The following is a 19,680-nucleotide window of genomic DNA, read 5'->3' on the forward strand; positions in this document are numbered from 1 at the left end:
AGGTGCTCTGAAGGATGGCCCTGGATAATGGCAGGCCAAGCCCACAGCTAAGGCACTCAGCCTAGGTAGGGATTTAGGCCACACCAGCTGGAATGGGGACTCACTACAGCCTTCTGCAGAGGTGCTTACCCAGCGACATGTATACTTCCCAAGCCCCAGAAACACGGAATTCGCGAATCTGAGGCACCACATAGGCCAGACTTTCCTAATGAGTAGCTCCTGAGGAATCCTCTCAGGGATTAGTGCCCCCTCGGAGATGGCAGTCCCAGTACTGGGGCGGAACTGAGCTCCAGATGTCTGGGCGTGCACAGCTGGAGGGTCACGTGGAACGGTCCCAGCCCCCTTCCTGCCAACGTTGCATTTGGCTCAGGCCCCGTCCATGGCCGCCCTTGGGACCCTGAGCTGACAGCCAGAGGCCCTGGCGTCGGAGGACCGCGCTGGCGTCGGAGGACCGCGCCCCTCCGGAGGGTCGTGCGTGCGTGGGTGCTGGGTTCCCAGAGAGGTTGGTGTTGGGTTCCCAGAGAGGTGCTGGGGAGAAGGGATTTGGCCACGGCCCAAGGGACGGGCGCCGGTGGGGAGGAGAGGCGCGCCTCCCTGCCAGGCCTTGGGGCACCGACCTGGGGGACTGGGGTGCTGTTTTCCAGGAGGAACTTCTTGTTTCTTTAGGCTGCGCTTCAGGCGGAGGTCGACTGCAGGGGATGAAGGTAGCGTAGCGGACCCTGGGGCGTGGCCTCGGTTTCCTCCTCCCGGGGGGGCGGGGCTGGGAGCCCCGGGCTGCGACCCCTCCGAGTGAAGGCGGGCGCGGTCATGAGGAGGCTGCGCCTACAGGACGCGTGGCTCACGCTGCTGCTTGGAGCTGCGCTCGGCCTCCTGCTCTACACGCAGCGGGACCGGGCAGCCCCGACCACGAGAGCTCCACGGGTGCAAGGAAGGCAGGCCCCGCGGCCCGCTCCCGGTCGCCGCGCACTCCCGGTCCCCGACGTGGGTGCGGACCCCCCATCCTACGAGGGGGGCACTCCGGCGCCGCCCACGCTCCCAGGGCCCTTTGACTTCGGTCGGTATTTACGCGCCAAGGACCAGCGGCGCTTCCCGCTGCTGATTAACCAGCCGCACAAGTGCCGTAGTGATGGCGCACGGGGCGGCCAGCCCGACCTGCTCATCGCTGTCAAGTCTGTGGCTTCGGACTTCGAACGGCGTGAAGCCGTACGCCAGACATGGGGCGCCGAGGGTCGCAAGCAGGGAGCACTCGTCCGTCGGGTGTTCTTGCTGGGTGTGCCCAGGGGCGCGGGCCCCGACGAGGCGGGCACGCAGACGCACTGGCGTGCCCTGTTAGCGGCAGAGAGCCGGGCTTACGCAGACATCTTGCTCTGGGCTTTCGAAGACACATTTTTCAACCTAACACTCAAGGAGATTCACTTTCTGGCCTGGGCCTCAGCCTTCTGTCCAGATGTGCGCTTTGTTTTTAAGGGCGATGCGGATGTGTTCGTGCATGTGAGGAATCTGCTACAGTTCCTAAAGCTACGGGATCCAGCACAGGACCTGCTTGCGGGTGATGTGATTGTGCAGGCAAGGCCAATCCGTTTGAGGACCAGCAAGTACTACATCCCGGAGGCTGTGTATGGACTGCATGCCTATCCTGCATATGCAGGGGGTGGAGGCTTTGTTCTTTCCGGAGCCACACTGCGCCGCCTAGCAGAGGCCTGCTCGCAGGTTGAGCTCTTTCCCATAGATGATGTCTTTCTGGGCATGTGTTTGCAGCGCCTGCGACTCACACCTGAGCCTCACCCAGCATTTCGTACCTTTGGCATCTCCCAGCCTTCAGCTGCACCGCATCTTCACACCTTCGACCCCTGCTTCTACAGGGAACTGGTGGTAGTGCATGGACTCTCAGCAGCTGATATCTGGCTTATGTGGCGCCTGCTTTATGGGCCTCAGGGGCCAGTCTGTGCACACCCACAACCTGTGGCTGCAGGCCCCTTCCAATGGGACTCTTAGCTGTCCACCACAGTGTCAAGCTTCTCTCAGGACAAAACAGAAGAGAAGGAAGGGCTTTCCCATGTGGATCATGGTGTATGTGGCATTCCTTTAGATCACTTTGTATGTAATGCTGACCCACTGAGATAGCCAGGGCCAAGGTGGTGGACCATGTCTTGCCCAAGAGAACTAGGCATATCTAATAGTAGTGGCAAACTGCAATGATGTGTGTGCCAGTGAGGAATTAGTTGTAACTCCTAGGATGACACTGATACAAGCAGGTCTCCCCAAGGTCAGGCCTCATAGCCCTCTTGGACCTGGCAGGGACTCTCCCACTGACATTCGTTTCCTTCTCCACACTGGATTCCTTGCACTGGCCACATCTTTAGATCTTTCCCCATCTTGAAGCCAGTCCCTCCTGGGTCAGGTCTGCTTGTAATATCACAGATGGTGCCATGCACAAATGTGCTGTGGTCTTGTCCACCACCTATACCCACACAACTATGCCAATGTTGTTCAGAAGGCCGAACCATCCCCTGCAGAGGGAGGAGTCCTCTAAGATTGTTGTGCTATAAAATTTCCTATATTCTTCAACCACCCTTTCTTCAAGAAAACCAACAGTTCACATTGTTTTAGTACAAACATCCCAGCAGCAGCACATACCGAGCTGTTGCTGAGGGCATAGGTGCTTTATTGGAAAGGGGGATGAGAAAGTTTCCTCCATTTCAAGAGGATGGAACAGTCCTGGCTACCCCTGACAGTGGGATGTGCAGGGTCTCTGGCCAGACCAAGGTCCAAATGGGAAGACACTAGTCAATCACAAAGTCATGAGCGCGCCACACAGGCCTGGCTGTAGGCCCAGGACCCATACAGACAGCTGGGGCAGGTCCCCTGCACATTCATCATGAACTATACAAGATGAGGCTGTACATGAGTTAATTACAAAAGAGTCATATTTACAAAATCTGTACACACATTTGAAAAACTCACAAAATTGTCATCTATGTATCACAAGTTGCTAGACCAAAATATTAAAAATGGGATAAAATTATACATTTCTCTTTTCCATTCTTTTCAAAAGGATTTTTTTTTTTTTTTTGGTTTTTTTTGAGACAGGGTCTCCCTGTAGCTCCAGCTGTCCTGGAACTCACTATGTAGACCAGGCTGGCCTTGAACTCACAGATCCGCCTGCCTCTGCGTCCCGAGTTCTGGGATTAAAGGCGTGCGCCACCACGCCAAAAGGATTAATATTTTTAAAGCACATATATATGCTACTTTCCATTAGCAAGAAACCAAGCAGCCCAGTCTTCCTTGAGCCTCTAGAGGCCTTAGGCTGGGTGGCCAGGCCAGAGGACAGTGCCCAGAGTTGGGGCAGGGAGCTGGCCCACAGTGCACAACAGAATGCTGAAACATAACAAAAGGAGGAAGATGTCTTTGGCTAACACTTTGGCATTAAATAAAAGAGGCAAACAAGATGGAAACATGCAGCCCTGCCAGCCAGGTTGGACCATGCAGGGGCACAGATGGTCACCTGTGAAAGCTGGCTCCCAGAACAGTGGAAACCAGACATGGCAGGGAGCATGTGCACAAGAGAAAGAGAAAAGGGCGGGTGGGTCACACTGGCCACGGCCAGCTCATCAAGTAACTAAAGTGGATGTAGTGCAAATGTTGCAACCAAGAACTACGGACACACTACCTGCTTGTCTTAGGGGCCACAAGGCAATGTCAGGCCAAAGGCAGGAACCTGTCTTCATCCTGGGAGCCTGTGTCCCTCTGCCACAGAAAGAGCCCAGGTTTCCCCATGTACGTTATATCCTGCCTCATTACATGTTAGTTGAGAGGCGCTGGGTCCAGGTATCAAGGCTCAAAGTTTGTGCTTCTCTTTGCAGTCTGTGTCCTCTGCTGGCAGCAGTGGGCTTAGGACGGACAGAGGAATATCTGGATCCTTTGTGTCACGGTAGAGTACTCAGCCCAAATCCCTCCTCAGAACATCCCACAGCCATTCGATATTGGCAAAGAGCCCAAGAAGACCCACGGGGTGGCACAGAGACCCACTGAGCTGGATGTGATGCACAGTTCCATGGGCAGAAGGGAATGGGTAATGATGTCCTTAGGGGAGCTCTGCTGTTCTCAGATGGGCACCAGGTCTAGGGGGGCCATATAGGGTCACTGAGGCAATGTGGTTGTTCTGCATGACCTGGTGTGAGAAAAGGACATGGATCAAGAGGGAGAAATGTAGGTAGAACATGTACCTGCAGTTGGGGTTGGCTACAGGTTGTACACATGATGTACACAAGCCTGGGCTCTGGGTTTCCAGAACCATCCACTTCTTCCAATTCAAGCTGGTAGGGCCCAGCTTTGCCCAAGATCTGTCTATTCTTCAAAGGATACACAGCCTTTATCATATACATTTATCTAGTCTTTCTGGAGCTGTTAGGTATCCAGATGGGATGGGGGGCTCTCTAACCTCCCCAATCAGTGGGGCCTCCAGAGCTGCTCATCCACAGAAACATTAATCCACATAGCACAAGGGCTTCAACACTGGCTCCAGTTGCCGAGGTTCCCCTCCCTGCTGGACTGCTTTTAGATAAAACTAGGGATTGCTGATACCTCTCATCTTGTTGAAGATAGACTTCTTCAGGCTCTGTGACCCCAAATTTCCAAGTTTTTTTCTCCTTTTTTTTTGGTCTTTTTGAGACAGGGTCTCCCTGTAGCCCCAGCTGTTCTGGAACTCACTATGTAGACCAGGCTGGCCTTGAACTCACAGAGATTTGCCTGCCTTTGCCTCCCAAGTGGTGGGATTAAAAGCGTGCACCACCATGCCTGGCCCTTTTTTCCCCATTTTTATTTAGCAAATGTGTGTGTGTGTGTGTGTGTGTGTGTGTGTGCACTTGCCACAGTGTGCATGTGGTAGTGAAAGGACACCTTTTAGGAGATGGCTCTCTCCTATTATATGGGTTCCAGATATCAAACTTGGGTCCTCAGGCTTGGTAGCAAGGGCTTTTACCTGTGAAGCCATCTTGCTGGCCCTCCCAACATCATTTCTGAACTTTCAGACTGGGATACTGAAGAAGAATTCATCTGTCTAGCATGTCTAGCATGGCAGTTAGGTGCTCTCTAATTTTCCTCAGCCACAAAGCCCTTAGCACCTTATTTAGACTTCAGGACTTACCTCAAAGATCATTCGCTGAAGACCAAAGCAGAATGTGGAGCCAAATGGGTTGGTGTTGTTTGGAGAGGAGGACCTGAGGCCAGAGAAGCCAGAATTAAAGAAACAAAGGCCAAGGTCAGCAGAACATCCAGTCCTTCTGGGATACAGCCTACTGGTCAGTGGTCTTATAACTGTGAGTGTATGTTTGGCTCCAGTATAGGCCCTCAAGGTCAAAAGGGAAGAGACAGCCTTATTAAACCCAGAATCCGCTATAACCCAAAGAGCACAGAAAATTATTATAGTACTGAATGGGGTAGTGAGAAGTCAGGAAGATCCCTTCATGTGAGAGGGCACCTCAGGTAGCTCAGCACAAATGAGGTTAGGAACTATAGTAGGTAGCAGATTTGATGGGAAACAAGAGCCCATGGCAGCTGACAACCTACTGTTTTGAATAACTAGGGGTGAGAGGGTATCCATATCTACAGCTAGAACAGGGGGAGGGGAGTGATACCAGGGGAAACCTCGTAAAGTCAACAGGAAAAAGAGGTGGTCCAACCCTAACATGTATGTTCTAGCAAAAGTTCTGTGATTTCTCTTTTTATCCCCCTGCCTCATGCTAGGGATTGAGCCCCAGAGGGCACATGGTAGGCAAATATTCCACCACTGAGCTGTATATCCTTAGCCCAGAAACTTATGTTAGATTTCTCTTAGCCTTCTGAGTTTCAAGAAGGATGGGGTGGTCAGAGACAGTAACCTCCCACTCACCTGTGCAAGACAACAGGCTTCTCCACAGGGTGGCCCAGAAACTCTTGGATGTTGTCCCACTGCAAAAGGAACAGGGGCAGTAGGGATTAGCAGGGACCAGTATACATCTGTGATCAATGGCTAGCTTAGAGGCTGGACATGGCTCCAGACTGCTGGTAGGTCCATGCCCACCTCACCCTCAGGCTGTATCAGACAGGAAAATAGGAGCTCACCTTGCTGTAGGTTGTGCATGTTTCAGTCTGACCATCTGCATTTTCTGAAAAGAGAACATGGTGCAGGCTGGTAGTTGGCCCAATCTACTTATAGCCCCAGACATGCACAGAATCCAGACCTAACTACCCTTTGTGCTGTGGCTGAAATACACATGGGGCAAAGACAGGCTGTGTGAACAGTAAGGGAGAGCAAAGGGAGGCCAGTCTAGGTATGAGCTACACTAATCAGTAGTGGGCACAAAAGATGTGTTAAGAGCACTGGATGATCATTTGTTGCTAGGAAACTCCTCCCTCTACTAGCCAACAATTCTAGTCACCAGAGGTTTACAGCTTCTAAGATATTCCAGAGCAAGAACAATGCAGCTCCCAGAACAACGGACCCATCCCAGAGGAGCTGAAGCTATGGGAGAAGCAAAGGCTTCATCCACCTAACTACTATCACTCTCTCTGCTTGGCCTTTTCTCCTTCTCAGTATAAGAAAGGGACTCCAAATCCCCTTCAACCCAAATACATCCCCATTTACCTTTCTTTATGGTTAATGGGATCTTGAACTCACAGCGGTGGTAACTAAAATGAAGACAGATGACATTAAAAGTTGGGTTTTTTAGAAGGCCTGGCTACTCCCACATCCTAACACTGTACCCAAGGAAAACCAGAACCCAATACACCTGCCCAAAGTCCTGGCTTTTGGTCTGTGGTAGCATTTGTTGGGAGAGGCCCAATTTAGGCATCAAAGTCAAACAGACAAGGGCATAGACCTCAGGTCTAAAGAGAATATTAACTTGGATAAGATATTAAGATTGCCAGCTGGGCATGGTGGCGCACACCTGTAGTCTCAGCATTTGGGAGGTTGACGGAGGAGGAGTACCATGAGTTTGAGGCCAGCCTGGGCTACACAGTAAGTACCAAGTCAGCTAGGGCTACACACCAAGACCCTATCGCAAAAAAGATATCAAAGTTTTTGATTATTAACTCCCTATTTATAAGCATTGGACATGGGGGCAGGAGCACAGCAGGCACCTAGTATGTATTTCCCACAAAACAGCAGTAATTCAGGTAGGGACTGGGAGTGTAGCTCAATGGTAAAGCCCATGCAAGGTCCTGGGCTCTGTCCCCAGTATTATAATCGAAGGGGTGGAGGGAAGGATCAAGTAGAGATAAATTAGTTAACACTCAGAGCCACAAATTCTAGTTCTTTTCCTGTTTTTTTTTTCTTTTAATTAGTCCAAAGCTCATCAAAGGTATACTCACATGTTAAAATTATAATGCCCAGGGTAATTGGTATGCAGAACAAACTTCTTCACTTTGTGTGTATTTGCATCAAAGAGGATGTCCTAGGATAGAAAGCAAGGTGCTCAAGTAGGAAAAGTTACTGAGGCAGGACAGGGGCCTTTCCAAAAGCACTCCAACTTGGAGACTTCTGCTCCATCATGAGGATGCTAGCAGCTTTCTCCCAAATAGTCAAAGGGACAGGTAGGGCCAAACATCCTTAACTGGGTACTTTTAGTGGAGGAGACCTGGAAGGGACAGGGGCTACAGCCTCTACTGCTTGGCAAATAAACATTTAAGGGAAATTTTCCCTCCAATGATAACTTGTTTTTCTTATTGAATACAGATTTTGGCTCAAAGGATACTTAAGAAGATTCAGAGGTTACTTGACTCTTGAAAGACTCATGATACCTGGCTATGTGACTGCTACAACCAATCAGACCTTTCAGCTTTTTTAAAAATTAAAATATTATTTTTATTTTAAATCTATGCATGTATTGCCTTCATGTATGTAAGTGTACCTGTGTCGTGCAATGCCCAAGGAGGACAGAAGAGGCTGCTGGATCCCCTGGAACTGGAGTTATAGACAGTTGTTAGCTGCCATGTGGGTGCTGGGATTTGAACCTGGGTCTTCTGCAAGAACAACCAGTGTTCTTAACCGCTGAGCCATCTCTCCAGCCCCAGACCTTTCAGCTTCTATGGAACCCGACAACCAACAGAAGTGAGGTTCTGCCTAACTTCTCAACAGGACTCAGACCTGGATCTAAGGTCACCTACTGATCATTTTCTCTTCTAACCAGCACTTTTCCCAGCTTATGTCAGCTGCTGAGGTCGGGGACACCAGGGTTATTTCTGACTCTACCCCCTTACCAAGAGTCAACAAAGTCGTACTAAAGCTACCCATTCTTGTCATCTTCCTCACTATCACCACTGATTCTTAAAACTCAGAGGTCCAGCTGCAAAACACCATTCCCCCAGGCCACTATCATACTCTCAAAGTCTGTGACCCTCCAGAGGCTGCTCCAGAATTCCTAACTTATGTTTGGTCTCTCCTGTGTAGACAGACCCAATCTTTCTTTCTCCCTCTCTGGAACCTATTATTTGCTGCCTTAGGACTTCAGATCATTGGAAAGTTCGAAGCTAATTCAGAAGACTTATGGTCTAGCTGGGTATGGTGACATATGCTGTTCTGGATAGCTTCAGTTGTCAATTTGACACACTTGGGTGGAGGGAACTTCAATTGAGTTATTTCCTCCATTGTACTGGCCTGTGGCCATGTCTGTGGGGTATATTTCTTGAGTGTTGAGTGATGTGGGAGGGCCCAGCTGACTGTGGGTATTGCCACCCCTGGACAGGTGGTCTTGTGTTGTATAAGAAAGCAGGCTGAGTATGAGCCAGAGGATCAAGCCAGTAAGAATAGTCTTTCCATGGTCTGTGCTTCAGCTCCTGCCTCTAGGTTCCTGCCCTGAATTCCTTCAATGATGAACTCTGACCTGAGAGATATAAAATAAACCCCTTTCTCCTCAAGTTGGTTTTGATCAGTGTTTTTATCACAGCAATAGAAAGTAACTAGAATATATGCCTATGATCCCAGCCCTGAGATGATTGTGAGTCTGAGGTCAGCCCTGGCTGACCTTGTCTCAAAGAAAAGTAAAAGGAAGGAAGGAAGGAAAGAGGGAGGGAGGGATGGAAGGAAGGAAGGGAAAGAGGGAGGAAGGAAGGAAAGAAACAATGATGAGCCATAGCACAGGTCAACCCTGCCCTGAGATGTTTCCTTCTGGCATATGGCTTATATAAACATTTCTCATACATACATCCTAGTCACCAGTTGGTCTGCCAACCCTGATGGCAGTCACCAACTCCATCGAGTGCTTTAGGTCTAGAGTACACAACTGCATCAGTATTTCAGGGGTGGTCCTCATTTAAAAATGCACACTCCCATTGTCTGAGCCTTTCCACCCTCCCTTTTGGGGATTCCAGAAGAGTCCTGTGTACTACAGAAGGATAGTTCCCCCAGCAGTTTAACTTGAATGAGTTCTACAGTCTCCATACACGAAGCATGCTCCCTCATAAAAGAAGAAAAGACATGCCAGGAAACCCAGTATTCCCATGTTGCTCAGTATTCTTGGTGGCAAGAATGTCTACATAGGGGTACTGGAACCCACAAGAATAATACTGGCAAAAGTTCCTAGATTCCCAGGCAAGGTTATGGCTGCATGTGTACACACAGATACTCAAGGGTGCCCTGCCTATGACAACAGAAACAAAATCTTTCTCTCAAGGCACCATAACTTACCACACCAAGAGTGAAGTAGTTAAAAAAGTAGTCATTGCACTTAGATGGAACTTGCTTATGAGGGGAAGGAGAATGGATTTTCATCTGTTGAGAGATATAACAACACATTAAAATACAATCCCTTAAAATAGTTTCCAGTTAACATAAGTCTATATATTGTGTTCCTTATATAACATTAAGCTGTTGGATAAGCAGGACTGTGGGGAGTCTTAGACGCTGGTGGAGTCTAGGAGAAGGGGGAGCCAGATACGGTTGAATATGGACAGGGTCCTGATCTCCAAGTGGGTTACTTGGACAGTGATAAGAGTCATTAGACCAAGATGGAGCAGAGAAAAACTTTTACTCCAAGTAGAATAGGTTCGATGGGAAAACAACAGGGTTCATATTTACTGAATATTAAATTATTGCTGATTAAAGGTAGATTGCTTATTCACTGTACACGTTTCCCTACCTTATCTTCTGACTTATAGAAGACCTTGTGTGGAGAGCCAAGCATGCTAAGAACATCTTGGCAAGAATCACCAAAATATACTGAGCGTTCAAATACCCGCATCTTGGCATCTGCTAATAAGCCAGGTCCACAACCTGCAGGGAACAAGAGAAAAACTGTCAGGTTCTAGGCAGAGCTGGAGACATCTAACCCAAGGCCACGGGGGCTCCAAAGAAGCTACTGGCTACCTGCTGAATTATCAGATCTAACCAAGGGCAAGGATGCATTCAAATATAAACACCAGGTCAACTGGGCTTAAGTAAGACTTTAAAAAACCACTATCTTCTTGAAAATAGTGCCAGAGTCTTTGGAAAATTAATTATTTTCTAAGTATTTCTTTTTTCATTTTAAGTTTAAAAATATTTTATTTATTATTTTTATTTTATGTGTATGAATGTATTGCTTGTGTGTATGTAAGTGTACCCACGTCATGCAATGCCCGAAGAGGTCAGACAAGGGCATCGGATTCCCCTGAACTGGAGTTATGGACGGTTGTTAGTTATAATGTGTGGGATCAAGGAATCAAACCCGGGTCCTCTTGGAAGAGCAGCCAGTGCTCTTAACTACTGACCCATCTCTCTAGTCTCCTCTTTTTCAATTTATATACATGGAAAGAGACACACATACATACATACACACACACACACGCACACACACACACACACACACACACACAGACAGATAGACATTGACTCTTACCATGTAGCCCTCGCTGGTCTTGAAATCAGAGCGTACCACCTTCCTCTGCTTTCCAAGTAGTGGTATTAAAGGCATGTGCCACCATGCCTGAAAAGTCTTTTTATTTATTTATTCATTTATTTTTACTTATTTATTTAAAATACTTTTTATTTTTAATTTTATTTAATGCATATGAATTTGCTTGCAAGTAAGTGCATCTGTGCATGCAATACCCATGGAGGCCAGAAGAAAGCACTGGATACTCTGGAACTGGAGTTACTGTTATTAGCTACCATGTGGGATGGGGTGCTGGGAAATGAACTGGGGTCCTCTTGAAGAGCAGCCAGTGCTCTTATCTGCTGTGTCATCTCTCCAGCTCCTGTCTTAATTTTTTTTTTAATTTATTGTTTTTATTTTATGTGTATGCGTGTATTGACCGCATGTAGGTAAGTGCACCCATGTCGTGCAATGCCCTCAGAAGAGGCTGTCGGATCCCTGGGACTGGAGTTACAGACAGTTGTTAGCTGCCATGTGGGTGCTGGGATTCGAACTTGGGTCTTCTGCAAGAACAACCAGTGTTCTTAACTGCTGAGCCATCTCTCTAGGCCCTATCTTTAAAAATTTTAATTAATAAAATTTATTTTAATAAGTTAAATATAAGTTAATTAAAATTTTATTTTATATTTAAAATATTTTATTTCATTTTTTAAAGATTTTATTTATTATTTTTATTTCATGTATATGTGTGTATTGCCTGCATGCAGCTGTGTCATGCAAGGCTCACGGAAGTCAGAAGAGGCTGTCAGATCCCCTGGGACTGGAGTTACAGGCAGTTGTTAGCCATGCGGGTGCTGGGAACCAAACTTGGTCCTCTGCAGGGGCAGAGGTCAGTGCTCTTAACTGCCGAGCCACCTCTCCAGCACCCCCTTACTTTTCCTTTGAGACAGGCTAGTCTCAAATTGCTATGTAGTCAAGGATGACCTTGAATTCCTGATCCTTCTGCCTCTACCTCCCAAGTGCTGGGATTATAGGCACTGTGGTAACCCATATATGGTTACCCCAGTATTTCTTTGCTGCCTACCATGGGCTAGGACACTGGATACTGGTAAACAAAACCATCTAGTCCCTACCCATAGGCTCTAGAGCTTATGGTGTGGTGGTGAAGACCACAATCTGATCATCACAGAGCTATGGTAAGATCAGCAGTAGCAGTAGGTATTATGGAGCTGAATAATTGAAAGCCTCAAATTTATGATCCTTCTGCCTCAGCCTCTGTGGTACTAGGATTACAGGTATGTAATCACTTGGCTTATCAAGTTTCTTTTTTTTTTTTTTTTTTTAAGCAGTGCTGGGGTTTGAACCTAGGGTCTTACACATGCTAGGCAAGCACTTACCACTGAGAATCAATACATCTCTAGCTTCTAAGAAATATTTCTACTTCTGGTGTGTGTATGTGTGACTGTTAGCAAGCATCTGTGCATGGAGGCCAGAGGAGGTTGGGCACCCTTCTCTATCACTGTCTGCCTTACTCCTTTGAGACAGGGTCTCTCACTGAATCCAAATCTAAGCTGGTAGCCAGCAAGCCCCAGACATGCACAGCCACATCTAGCTTTTTTTTTTTTTAATATTTAAAAAATATTTTTATTTTATTATTTTTATTTTATGTGTATGAGTGTATTGCCTGCATGTATGTGAGTGCAGCCATGCTGTGCAATGCCGGAGTTTAGAAGAGGGCTTCAGATTCCCCTGGTACTGGAGCTAAGGACAGTTCATAGCCACCTTATGTGTGCTGGGAATTGAACCCAGGTCCTCTGCAAGAGCAGTCAGTGCTCTTAACCACTGAGCCACCTCTCCAGCCCTACACCTAGCTTTTTAATGGGTGCTGGGATCTGAACTCAGGTCCTCATGCCTGAGTAATAAACATGTTAACCACTGAGCCATCTCTCCAGGCCCAAGAAGTACTTCTTACTTTCTTTTCTCTTTTTAATTTTATGTGTTTGTGTAGCTAGTGGTTGCAGAGGCCAGAAGAGGGCACTGGGTTCCCTGGAACTGGAGTTAAAGGCAGCTATGAGTTGCCATGTGGCTGCTGGGAATGGAACCCGCTACTCTGCAAAAGCAGCAAGTGCTCTTACTTTTTGGGCCATTTCTCTAGCCCCAAAAGCACTTTTTAACAATAAAACCAACCAGAGGCTGGGCATGGTGGTGCACGCCTTTAATCCTAGTACTAGGGAGGTAGAGGCAGGCGAATCTCTGTGAGATCAAGGATGGCCTGGTCTACATAGTAAGTTCCAGGACAGCTGGGGAGCTGGGGCTATAGAGAGACCCTGTCTCAAAAAGACCGAAACAAAACAAAACAAAACAAAACAAACAAACAAACAAAAACCCACAAATGGGCAAGTGCTCATGGCATAAGTTACAGACATAGCAATATTAAAAATCTCTTTATTCTGTGGGTGGGAGACATGATTAATATATTTTACCCCAAATAGAGAAGGAAGTCCAAAGTCAAAGAAAAGCCTCAATTTCTGGTCCCATGATAACCAGACATCACCCTACTCTACATAAGGCTTCACAGTTGTCCAAGCTTTTTCATGTATAATAATCAATCTGGTATATGGGGACTTCAAAGAACCAAAAATCTGAAAGAACTATGTACTGAGTTCTCCAACTAACTCAATTCTAGTCTCAGTATACCCACTCTTCTTGAGACAGGACTGTAATTAAAAAAAAAAAAAATCAGGATTCTCTTACCTTAGCCTCCTGAACTCTGAATTATAGGTGTGTGCCACCACACCTGGCAGGACATATACTCTGAGTGGCACACACCTATCTAGATTCTAGGAAAAGCATGACGTTCATGAACCTCTGTCCATAAATACTGCAGCCTTAGGCAAGCCTAGGTAGCCTACAGAACACATCAAAAGTCCCATTAATGTGGGTCCTAAATTGCCATTTGTCAAATGCATTTCTTTAGGTACCAGATTCCTGTAAATGTCAGAATGGGGCTGTAGGAAGTGACAGCTGACAAGTGAATCTTTCTCTGTTGTTTCATTTACTACTTGAAGACCACCCAGGTAAAACTGCCCTCAGTCTTAGGAGACTAATTCAGTTTGTGGTTTCCTTCAGTGTCTTCTTAAAATTATTGTAAAGAAAAAAAAAAAAAAAGAAAAAAGAAGTATTGTAAGGCTATAACACTTGAACTGACCTGGGGACTGGAGAGATGGCTCAGTGGTTAAAAGCACTTGCTCTTGCAGATGACCCAGGTTCAATATCCTACTACCCACATGGCAGCTACCACAACCATCCATAACTCCAGTTTCAGGGGATTCAACACCCTCTTCTGACCTCTGAGGGCAATGCACAACACAGGTGCACTTATATACATACAGACAGTACACTCAAACACATAAAATAAAAACTAAAAAAAAAAAAAAAAAGCGCATCACTATTAGTCATACTCTCTAGAAAACAGATGTGAGAAATGGGTTGGAGGAAAACTGTTCTTGCCTAAGAAAACTCTCAATGAGGACTGGAATGGACACATCTCTGTAAATTAACACAAAGTGTTTTCCCTCCACTGACAGTTTAAACAGTGAGAGTGTTGGAAGTATGCTACTCAGGGGGGTCAGCCAGAATTGGCTGAAACTTCCAGTCATACTCTCTAGAAAACAGATGTGAGAAATGGGTTGGAGGAAAACTGTTCTTGCCTAAGAAAACTCTCAATGAGGACTGGAATGGACACATCTCTGTAAATTAACACAAAGTGTTTTCCCTCCACTGACAGTTTAAACAGTGAGAGTGTTGGAAGTATGCTACTCAGGGGGGTCAGCCAGAATTGGCTGAAACTTCCACACTCAGCTGCTCCTCTTGCTGTCTGTGACCTGTGATCACTAATGTTCCAGATCCTTGATGACCCTGCTACTTCAAGCAGTGATCCTAAGAAGATAGACCTTGTGTCCGCCTTCTATCAATTTTCTCAAAAATAATAGCTCAAGTTCAACATCCTTTAAGTAGTTGTTCTGTTTTGGTTAGAAAACAGACTTTAAGGGCCAGTGAGATGGCTCAGTGGATAAAGTGCTTGCCATGCAAGCCTGATGACCTGAGTTTGATCCCTGGAATTCACATAAAGGTGGAAGGAGAGAACAGATAGCAAGTTGTTTTCTACCTCACATGCATATATGCATGCTTATACCCACACCCACACATCATATATATACACGTAATAATAATAATGATAATACATACTTTAATAAAGCTCTAATCCAGAGGTTGTGGACTAATTGTTCAGAAGAGTGAATTCAGTTTATACATTAGATTCCTTTTTTTGGAAACAAGGCTTTGTAATATAGCCCAAATTGGACTAAAATCCAGAGTGATCATCCTGCCTCAGCTTCTAAGTGCTTGAATTACAGGCATCAGCCACCACACCCAGAGACTGATATGGACCCATATGTGTGAAGATATGGTAGTTGCACTATGGTCCCTTTACTTCCCCACAGACCTACATCCTGAAGGCATTGTAATGGCACATGCCTGCACACGTTCCTGCTCAGGAAAGTAGTGCTACTGCTGTTTATTCAGATTTGCTGAAGTCAGCCAGCTATGGTGGCACTATCCTGTAATCCAAGTACTCAGGAGGCTGAAACAGGAGGACTGAGTTCATAGCCAGCCTGGACTGCATTACGAGACTTTGTCTCTGGAAGACAAAACAAAACAAAACAAAAACAAGCCCCTTCTCCCTCCACCCCAAACAGGTTTACTAAAGATAAAGCTATGCGGCTAGAGAGATGGCTCAGTGGGTTAATAGTGCTTGCTCTGAGTTTGAATTTCTGTCACCCATGTTTAAAAAAAAAAAGCCAAGCTGGCTGCATGTACCTATAACCCCAACATGGGGGGCAGAGACAGTTAGATCCTGAGAGCTCATTGACCAGCCAGCCCAGTCAAAATGGAGGTGAGCTTTGGTCCAGTGAGATCTTGTCTTGAGGCAATAAGGTGAAGAGCAATAGAGGAGGATACTCAGCATCCTGCTCTGGGCTCAGCATATGTACTTATGGGTGTGTATACCAGCACACTCTCAAACACATGCATACAACCCACAAACATATAAAAGATAAAGCTTTGTCTTCTCCCTTGATAAAATTAAAGCTGCATTAAATTACTTAATAAAAATTTCAATAAAATAACTACATCATTTGTCCTCTACCAACTATGTAGCAATGGAATCATGAATACTGATATTCTCCTAAAATTTGTATGTTGAAATCTGCTTTTTTTTTTTTTTTGAGACAGGGTCTCCCTGTAGCCCCAGCTGGCCTGGAACTTGCTATGTAGACCAGGCTGGCCTGGCTCACATAGATTCACCTGCCTCTGCCTCCCAAAGGCTGGGACTTAAGGCATGTGCCACGACGCCTGGCTATGTATGTAGAAATATCTGAATTCTTTAAGGTGATGATATAGGAAGATACCATGAAACATGTCCATAAACCAGGAATGGGCTCTCACCAGATACTGACAATTTTAGAATGTTCCTATGTGGATATAATGGAATATCTACCAAGCTCAAAGCTGGTAACCTACCCGCAGCAAGTAGTCGAAGTCGTAACCCTGAGGGTCCAGTTCCATCTCGAAGAACATCTACACTCTCAGCATACACATTTCCCAGGAAACAGCTCAGGGGCATCACGGGAGCCCTGTAGTGGGCATAGAATGAACAAAGCATGGTCCTTCCTCCCAGAGAGGTCAAGGCCTTAGCACAAAGCTCCTATTCCTTATACTTACTTGGTATCCTGTAGGCTGTTTCCACTATAAATATACATTCGTTTTACAGTTGCTCCATGGGGTATCTGAAGAGAAGCTAGGCCATGGGCAAAATTGGGCTGCAAAAAAGACAAGAATTTTACCAGGGGCAACACTTTAGGTCATAGACACAGGCTCTCGTCCGCCCTGGTACCCATGATCTTTAAGAACTGGTCAGGTCAAAGCACACGGCCAAACCTGGCTCTGGGTCAATTAACTCACTCTAGATAAACAAGTGCATTTTATTTTATTTTTGTTTTATTTCATATTTTGAGGCAGGGTCTATATAGCCCAGGCTGGCCTTAGTCTCCTAAGTGCTGGGATTACAAGTATGTAGCATCATTCCTGTATTGTAAGTTCACTTTTAAAGTAAAAAGTAACTGAAAATCCAAAGAATGAACTCTTCAAACTCCTGGCCACTGAGAAAACTATAGTATTTAGGATCTTTAAGGAAGAACATGGTTAGATTTACCTCTGAAAAGTGTGAGATCCTCAATACTCTCTGCTGTACAAAATATCCTCTTCCTAGGAATGCTGGCTTGGACCTTGTTCTTCCTGCCAATTCCACCCATTCCATCCCTCCTGCCCCTTGAAGGACTCAGAGACAAGATGACCAGTGAAAGGCTTCACATCTAGTTCCTTATCCCACTTGGACAGTGAGAAAAAAAACCAAACCAAAACAACAAAAGAAAAAACAAACAAACAAACAAACAAACAAACAAAAAACCCAAAAAAACTCCTAGGGGACAGGAAATGCTAACCTCATACTTAGGAGCCTCCGTCCAGGAGTCTAACTGAAAAGAGAAGGACAGTCCTCTGAAGTTGAGGTGGAAGAGCTGCTCAGCAGAGTTGTATACTGTGGGTGAGGAAGAAGAAATAACACAGTTGACTGGCATCTGAAGTTTCTAACAATGAAACAATGAAACAATGGCAGGAAGCAATGATTCCAGAAGGGCAATTCCTTCCTCCTGTCTCCTTTCTGAATTGATCAAAACAAGGGGGAGATTTCGTTCACACCCAAGTGCCAACACCACAATCCTGAAATGGGGTGGGATGGCACCACCTGACAGCTTTACTGCTATGGGCTGCCTCTGATGACCAGAGGAATCAGATGAACTTGGCTTACCTCCAGGATGGGTTGCACCAAAAGACTGGTCAATTTGCTCAATGGTAGGAGCAATGGCCTGAGAGTTAAAATGCACTCCACTGAAAAATAAAAATACCTTTTAAATACTAGGTTTTACAAGATGGGCTTACAGATCATAATAAATGGTGGCTGGAAGTTAACTCATTTATTTTTTGAGACAGAATCTTGCTTTGGACCTGGCTGGCCTTGAACATGCAGCAATCAATCCTACCTTAGCCTCCTAGGTGTTGGGACTACCAGTATAAGTCACTGCATCCAGTATAAGAGTTTTTTTGGCCTTTTTGAGACAGGGTCTCCTTGTAGCCCCAGCTGGCCTGACACTCACTATGTAGACCAGGCTGGCCCTGAACTCACAGAGCACCACCTGCACCTGCCTCTGCCTCCCAGTTCTGGGATTAAGAGTTATTCCTTTTGAGACAGGGTTTCCCTGTAGTGGCGCTGGCCTGGAACTCACTATATAGACCAGGCTGGCCTTGAACTCACCGAGATCCACTGACTCTGCCTCCCGAGTGCTGGGACTAAAGGCATGCACCACCATGCCTGGCAAGAGTTATTCTTAAGCATTAAGCACATTAAAATCAAAATTAATTGATAAGAAGGTCACTTCTTATGAAACTGATATACAGAGCTGCCTCTGGAATTGTTCTCACTAAAGGGAAGCCTTCTAAGGAGGCTTACTGAAAGATACATTCTTTTTTGTTGTTGTAGTACTGGGAAATGAACTCAAGGCCTTGTGTATACTGGGCAAGCATTCTACCACTGGGTTATACATACAATCTCCAGTCCTTGAAAGTTATATTCCAAATGCTAGCATAGCACCTTGCACAGGAAGGGCTCAAGTAGCTATAGATTATACAGGTCACTTCCAGTTTCATTCTAAAAAGCAGATTCTGGCTCTAAAATGGTGGTCTCTACAGTATTGGTTTTGGAGCCAAACTGGTTTGTTCTATTTTTGTTACTCAGGAAAACCTGAAAAAGAGATGTCAAAGAAATGTATGCAGGGAAGAGTAATTACGACTCAGGAGACTATTATAGCACTTCTGAGGTGAAGTCCGACCTTGTTTAGAAAGGTAAATAAGATTTTATATATATGTAAAGTGCTTTATAAACATCAGCATATTCTTTTTTAAAAAATATTTATTATTTTTATTTTATGTGCATGAGTGTATTGCCTGCATGTATGTGAATGCACCCATATCATGCAATGCCACGGAGGTCAGAAGAGGGCTTCGGATTCCCCTGGAACTGGAGTTAAGGGCGGTTCACAGCCGCCATGTGGGTGCTGGGAATTGAACCAGGTCCTCTGCAAGAGCAGTCAGTGCTCTTAACCTCTGAGCCATCTTTCCATCCCCGATCAGCATATTCTTAATAAGTCTTACTTCCTCATGAATCTGAGGAAGCTGGGAGGTTGCCTCAGGAAATCATGGTACCAGGCTATATAATTCCTGGACTGCTGCAAATGAAATTCTTTTCTAAATAAAGGTAGAAAACAAAGCTAGTTTGTACCAAATATAGCACATACCAGCAAGGGAGAAACCTTACCAATGTTTTAAACATTTTATTTTTATTTATTTATTATTTTAAATATTTTATTTATTTTTATTTTATGTGTACGAGTGTATTGCTTGCATGTATGTGAGTGCACCCACGTCAGTCAATCCCACCGAGGTGAGAAGAGGGCTTCGGATTCCCCTGGAACTGGAATTATGGACAGTTAGCTGCCATGTGGGTGCTGGGAATTGAACCCGGGTCCTCTGCAAGAGCAGTTAGTGCTCTTAACCACTGAACCAGCTCTCCAGCCCCCTATTTTTATTTATTTTTAATTAAAAAATTTTATGTGGATGAATATTTCACCTATATGTATTTAAGTGAACTATATGCATGCAACACCCACATAAGTCA

At 45.8% G+C, this 19,680-nt stretch overlaps 2 protein-coding genes across 9 annotated transcripts in view; one reads left to right on the forward strand and one right to left on the reverse strand.

Annotated features, from left to right (window-relative positions):
• Positions 1 to 255: 255 nt before the first annotated feature.
• Positions 256 to 3,025, forward strand: B3gnt9 (UDP-GlcNAc:betaGal beta-1,3-N-acetylglucosaminyltransferase 9). 2 transcript variants are annotated; one of them, XM_017799644.2, is made up of 2 exons: positions 256 to 502; positions 645 to 3,025. In XM_017799644.2, the coding sequence occupies exon 2, from the start codon at positions 808 to 810 to the stop codon at positions 1,993 to 1,995; it is 1,188 nt and encodes a 395-aa protein (XP_017655133.1). In that variant the 5' UTR covers positions 256 to 502; positions 645 to 807; the 3' UTR covers positions 1,996 to 3,025. The 2 variants fall into 2 exon arrangements, with proteins under 2 accessions (XP_017655133.1, XP_017655134.1); XM_017799645.2 differs by having other exon boundaries at positions 667 to 3,025.
• Positions 3,026 to 3,112: 87 nt separating this feature from the next.
• Positions 3,113 to 19,680, reverse strand: part of CUNH16orf70 (chromosome unknown C16orf70 homolog) — a 30,547-nt gene continuing 13,979 nt past the window's right edge. For all 7 annotated transcript variants that reach the window (XM_029566451.1, XM_008839115.3, XM_029566454.1 and 4 more), the window contains 12 exons: positions 17,758 to 17,837; positions 17,393 to 17,487; positions 16,614 to 16,711; positions 16,413 to 16,525; positions 10,119 to 10,252; positions 9,668 to 9,751; positions 7,354 to 7,436; positions 6,626 to 6,669; positions 6,103 to 6,146; positions 5,891 to 5,949; positions 5,147 to 5,219; positions 3,113 to 4,171 (listed from right to left, as the gene is read on the reverse strand). In XM_029566451.1, the coding sequence (XP_029422311.1) occupies positions 4,085 to 4,171; positions 5,147 to 5,219; positions 5,891 to 5,949; positions 6,103 to 6,146; positions 6,626 to 6,669; positions 7,354 to 7,436; positions 9,668 to 9,751; positions 10,119 to 10,252; positions 16,413 to 16,525; positions 16,614 to 16,711; positions 17,393 to 17,487; positions 17,758 to 17,837 (994 nt within the window). In that variant the 3' untranslated portion in view covers positions 3,113 to 4,084. The remainder of the gene's footprint in view (positions 4,172 to 5,146; positions 5,220 to 5,890; positions 5,950 to 6,102; positions 6,147 to 6,625; positions 6,670 to 7,353; positions 7,437 to 9,667; positions 9,752 to 10,118; positions 10,253 to 16,412; positions 16,526 to 16,613; positions 16,712 to 17,392; positions 17,488 to 17,757; positions 17,838 to 19,680) is intronic.

The sequence above is a fragment of the Nannospalax galili genome, unplaced genomic scaffold (genome assembly GCF_000622305.1).
Source record: "Nannospalax galili isolate Female #2095 unplaced genomic scaffold, S.galili_v1.0 scaffold799, whole genome shotgun sequence".
NCBI lineage: Eukaryota > Metazoa > Chordata > Mammalia > Rodentia > Spalacidae > Nannospalax > Nannospalax galili.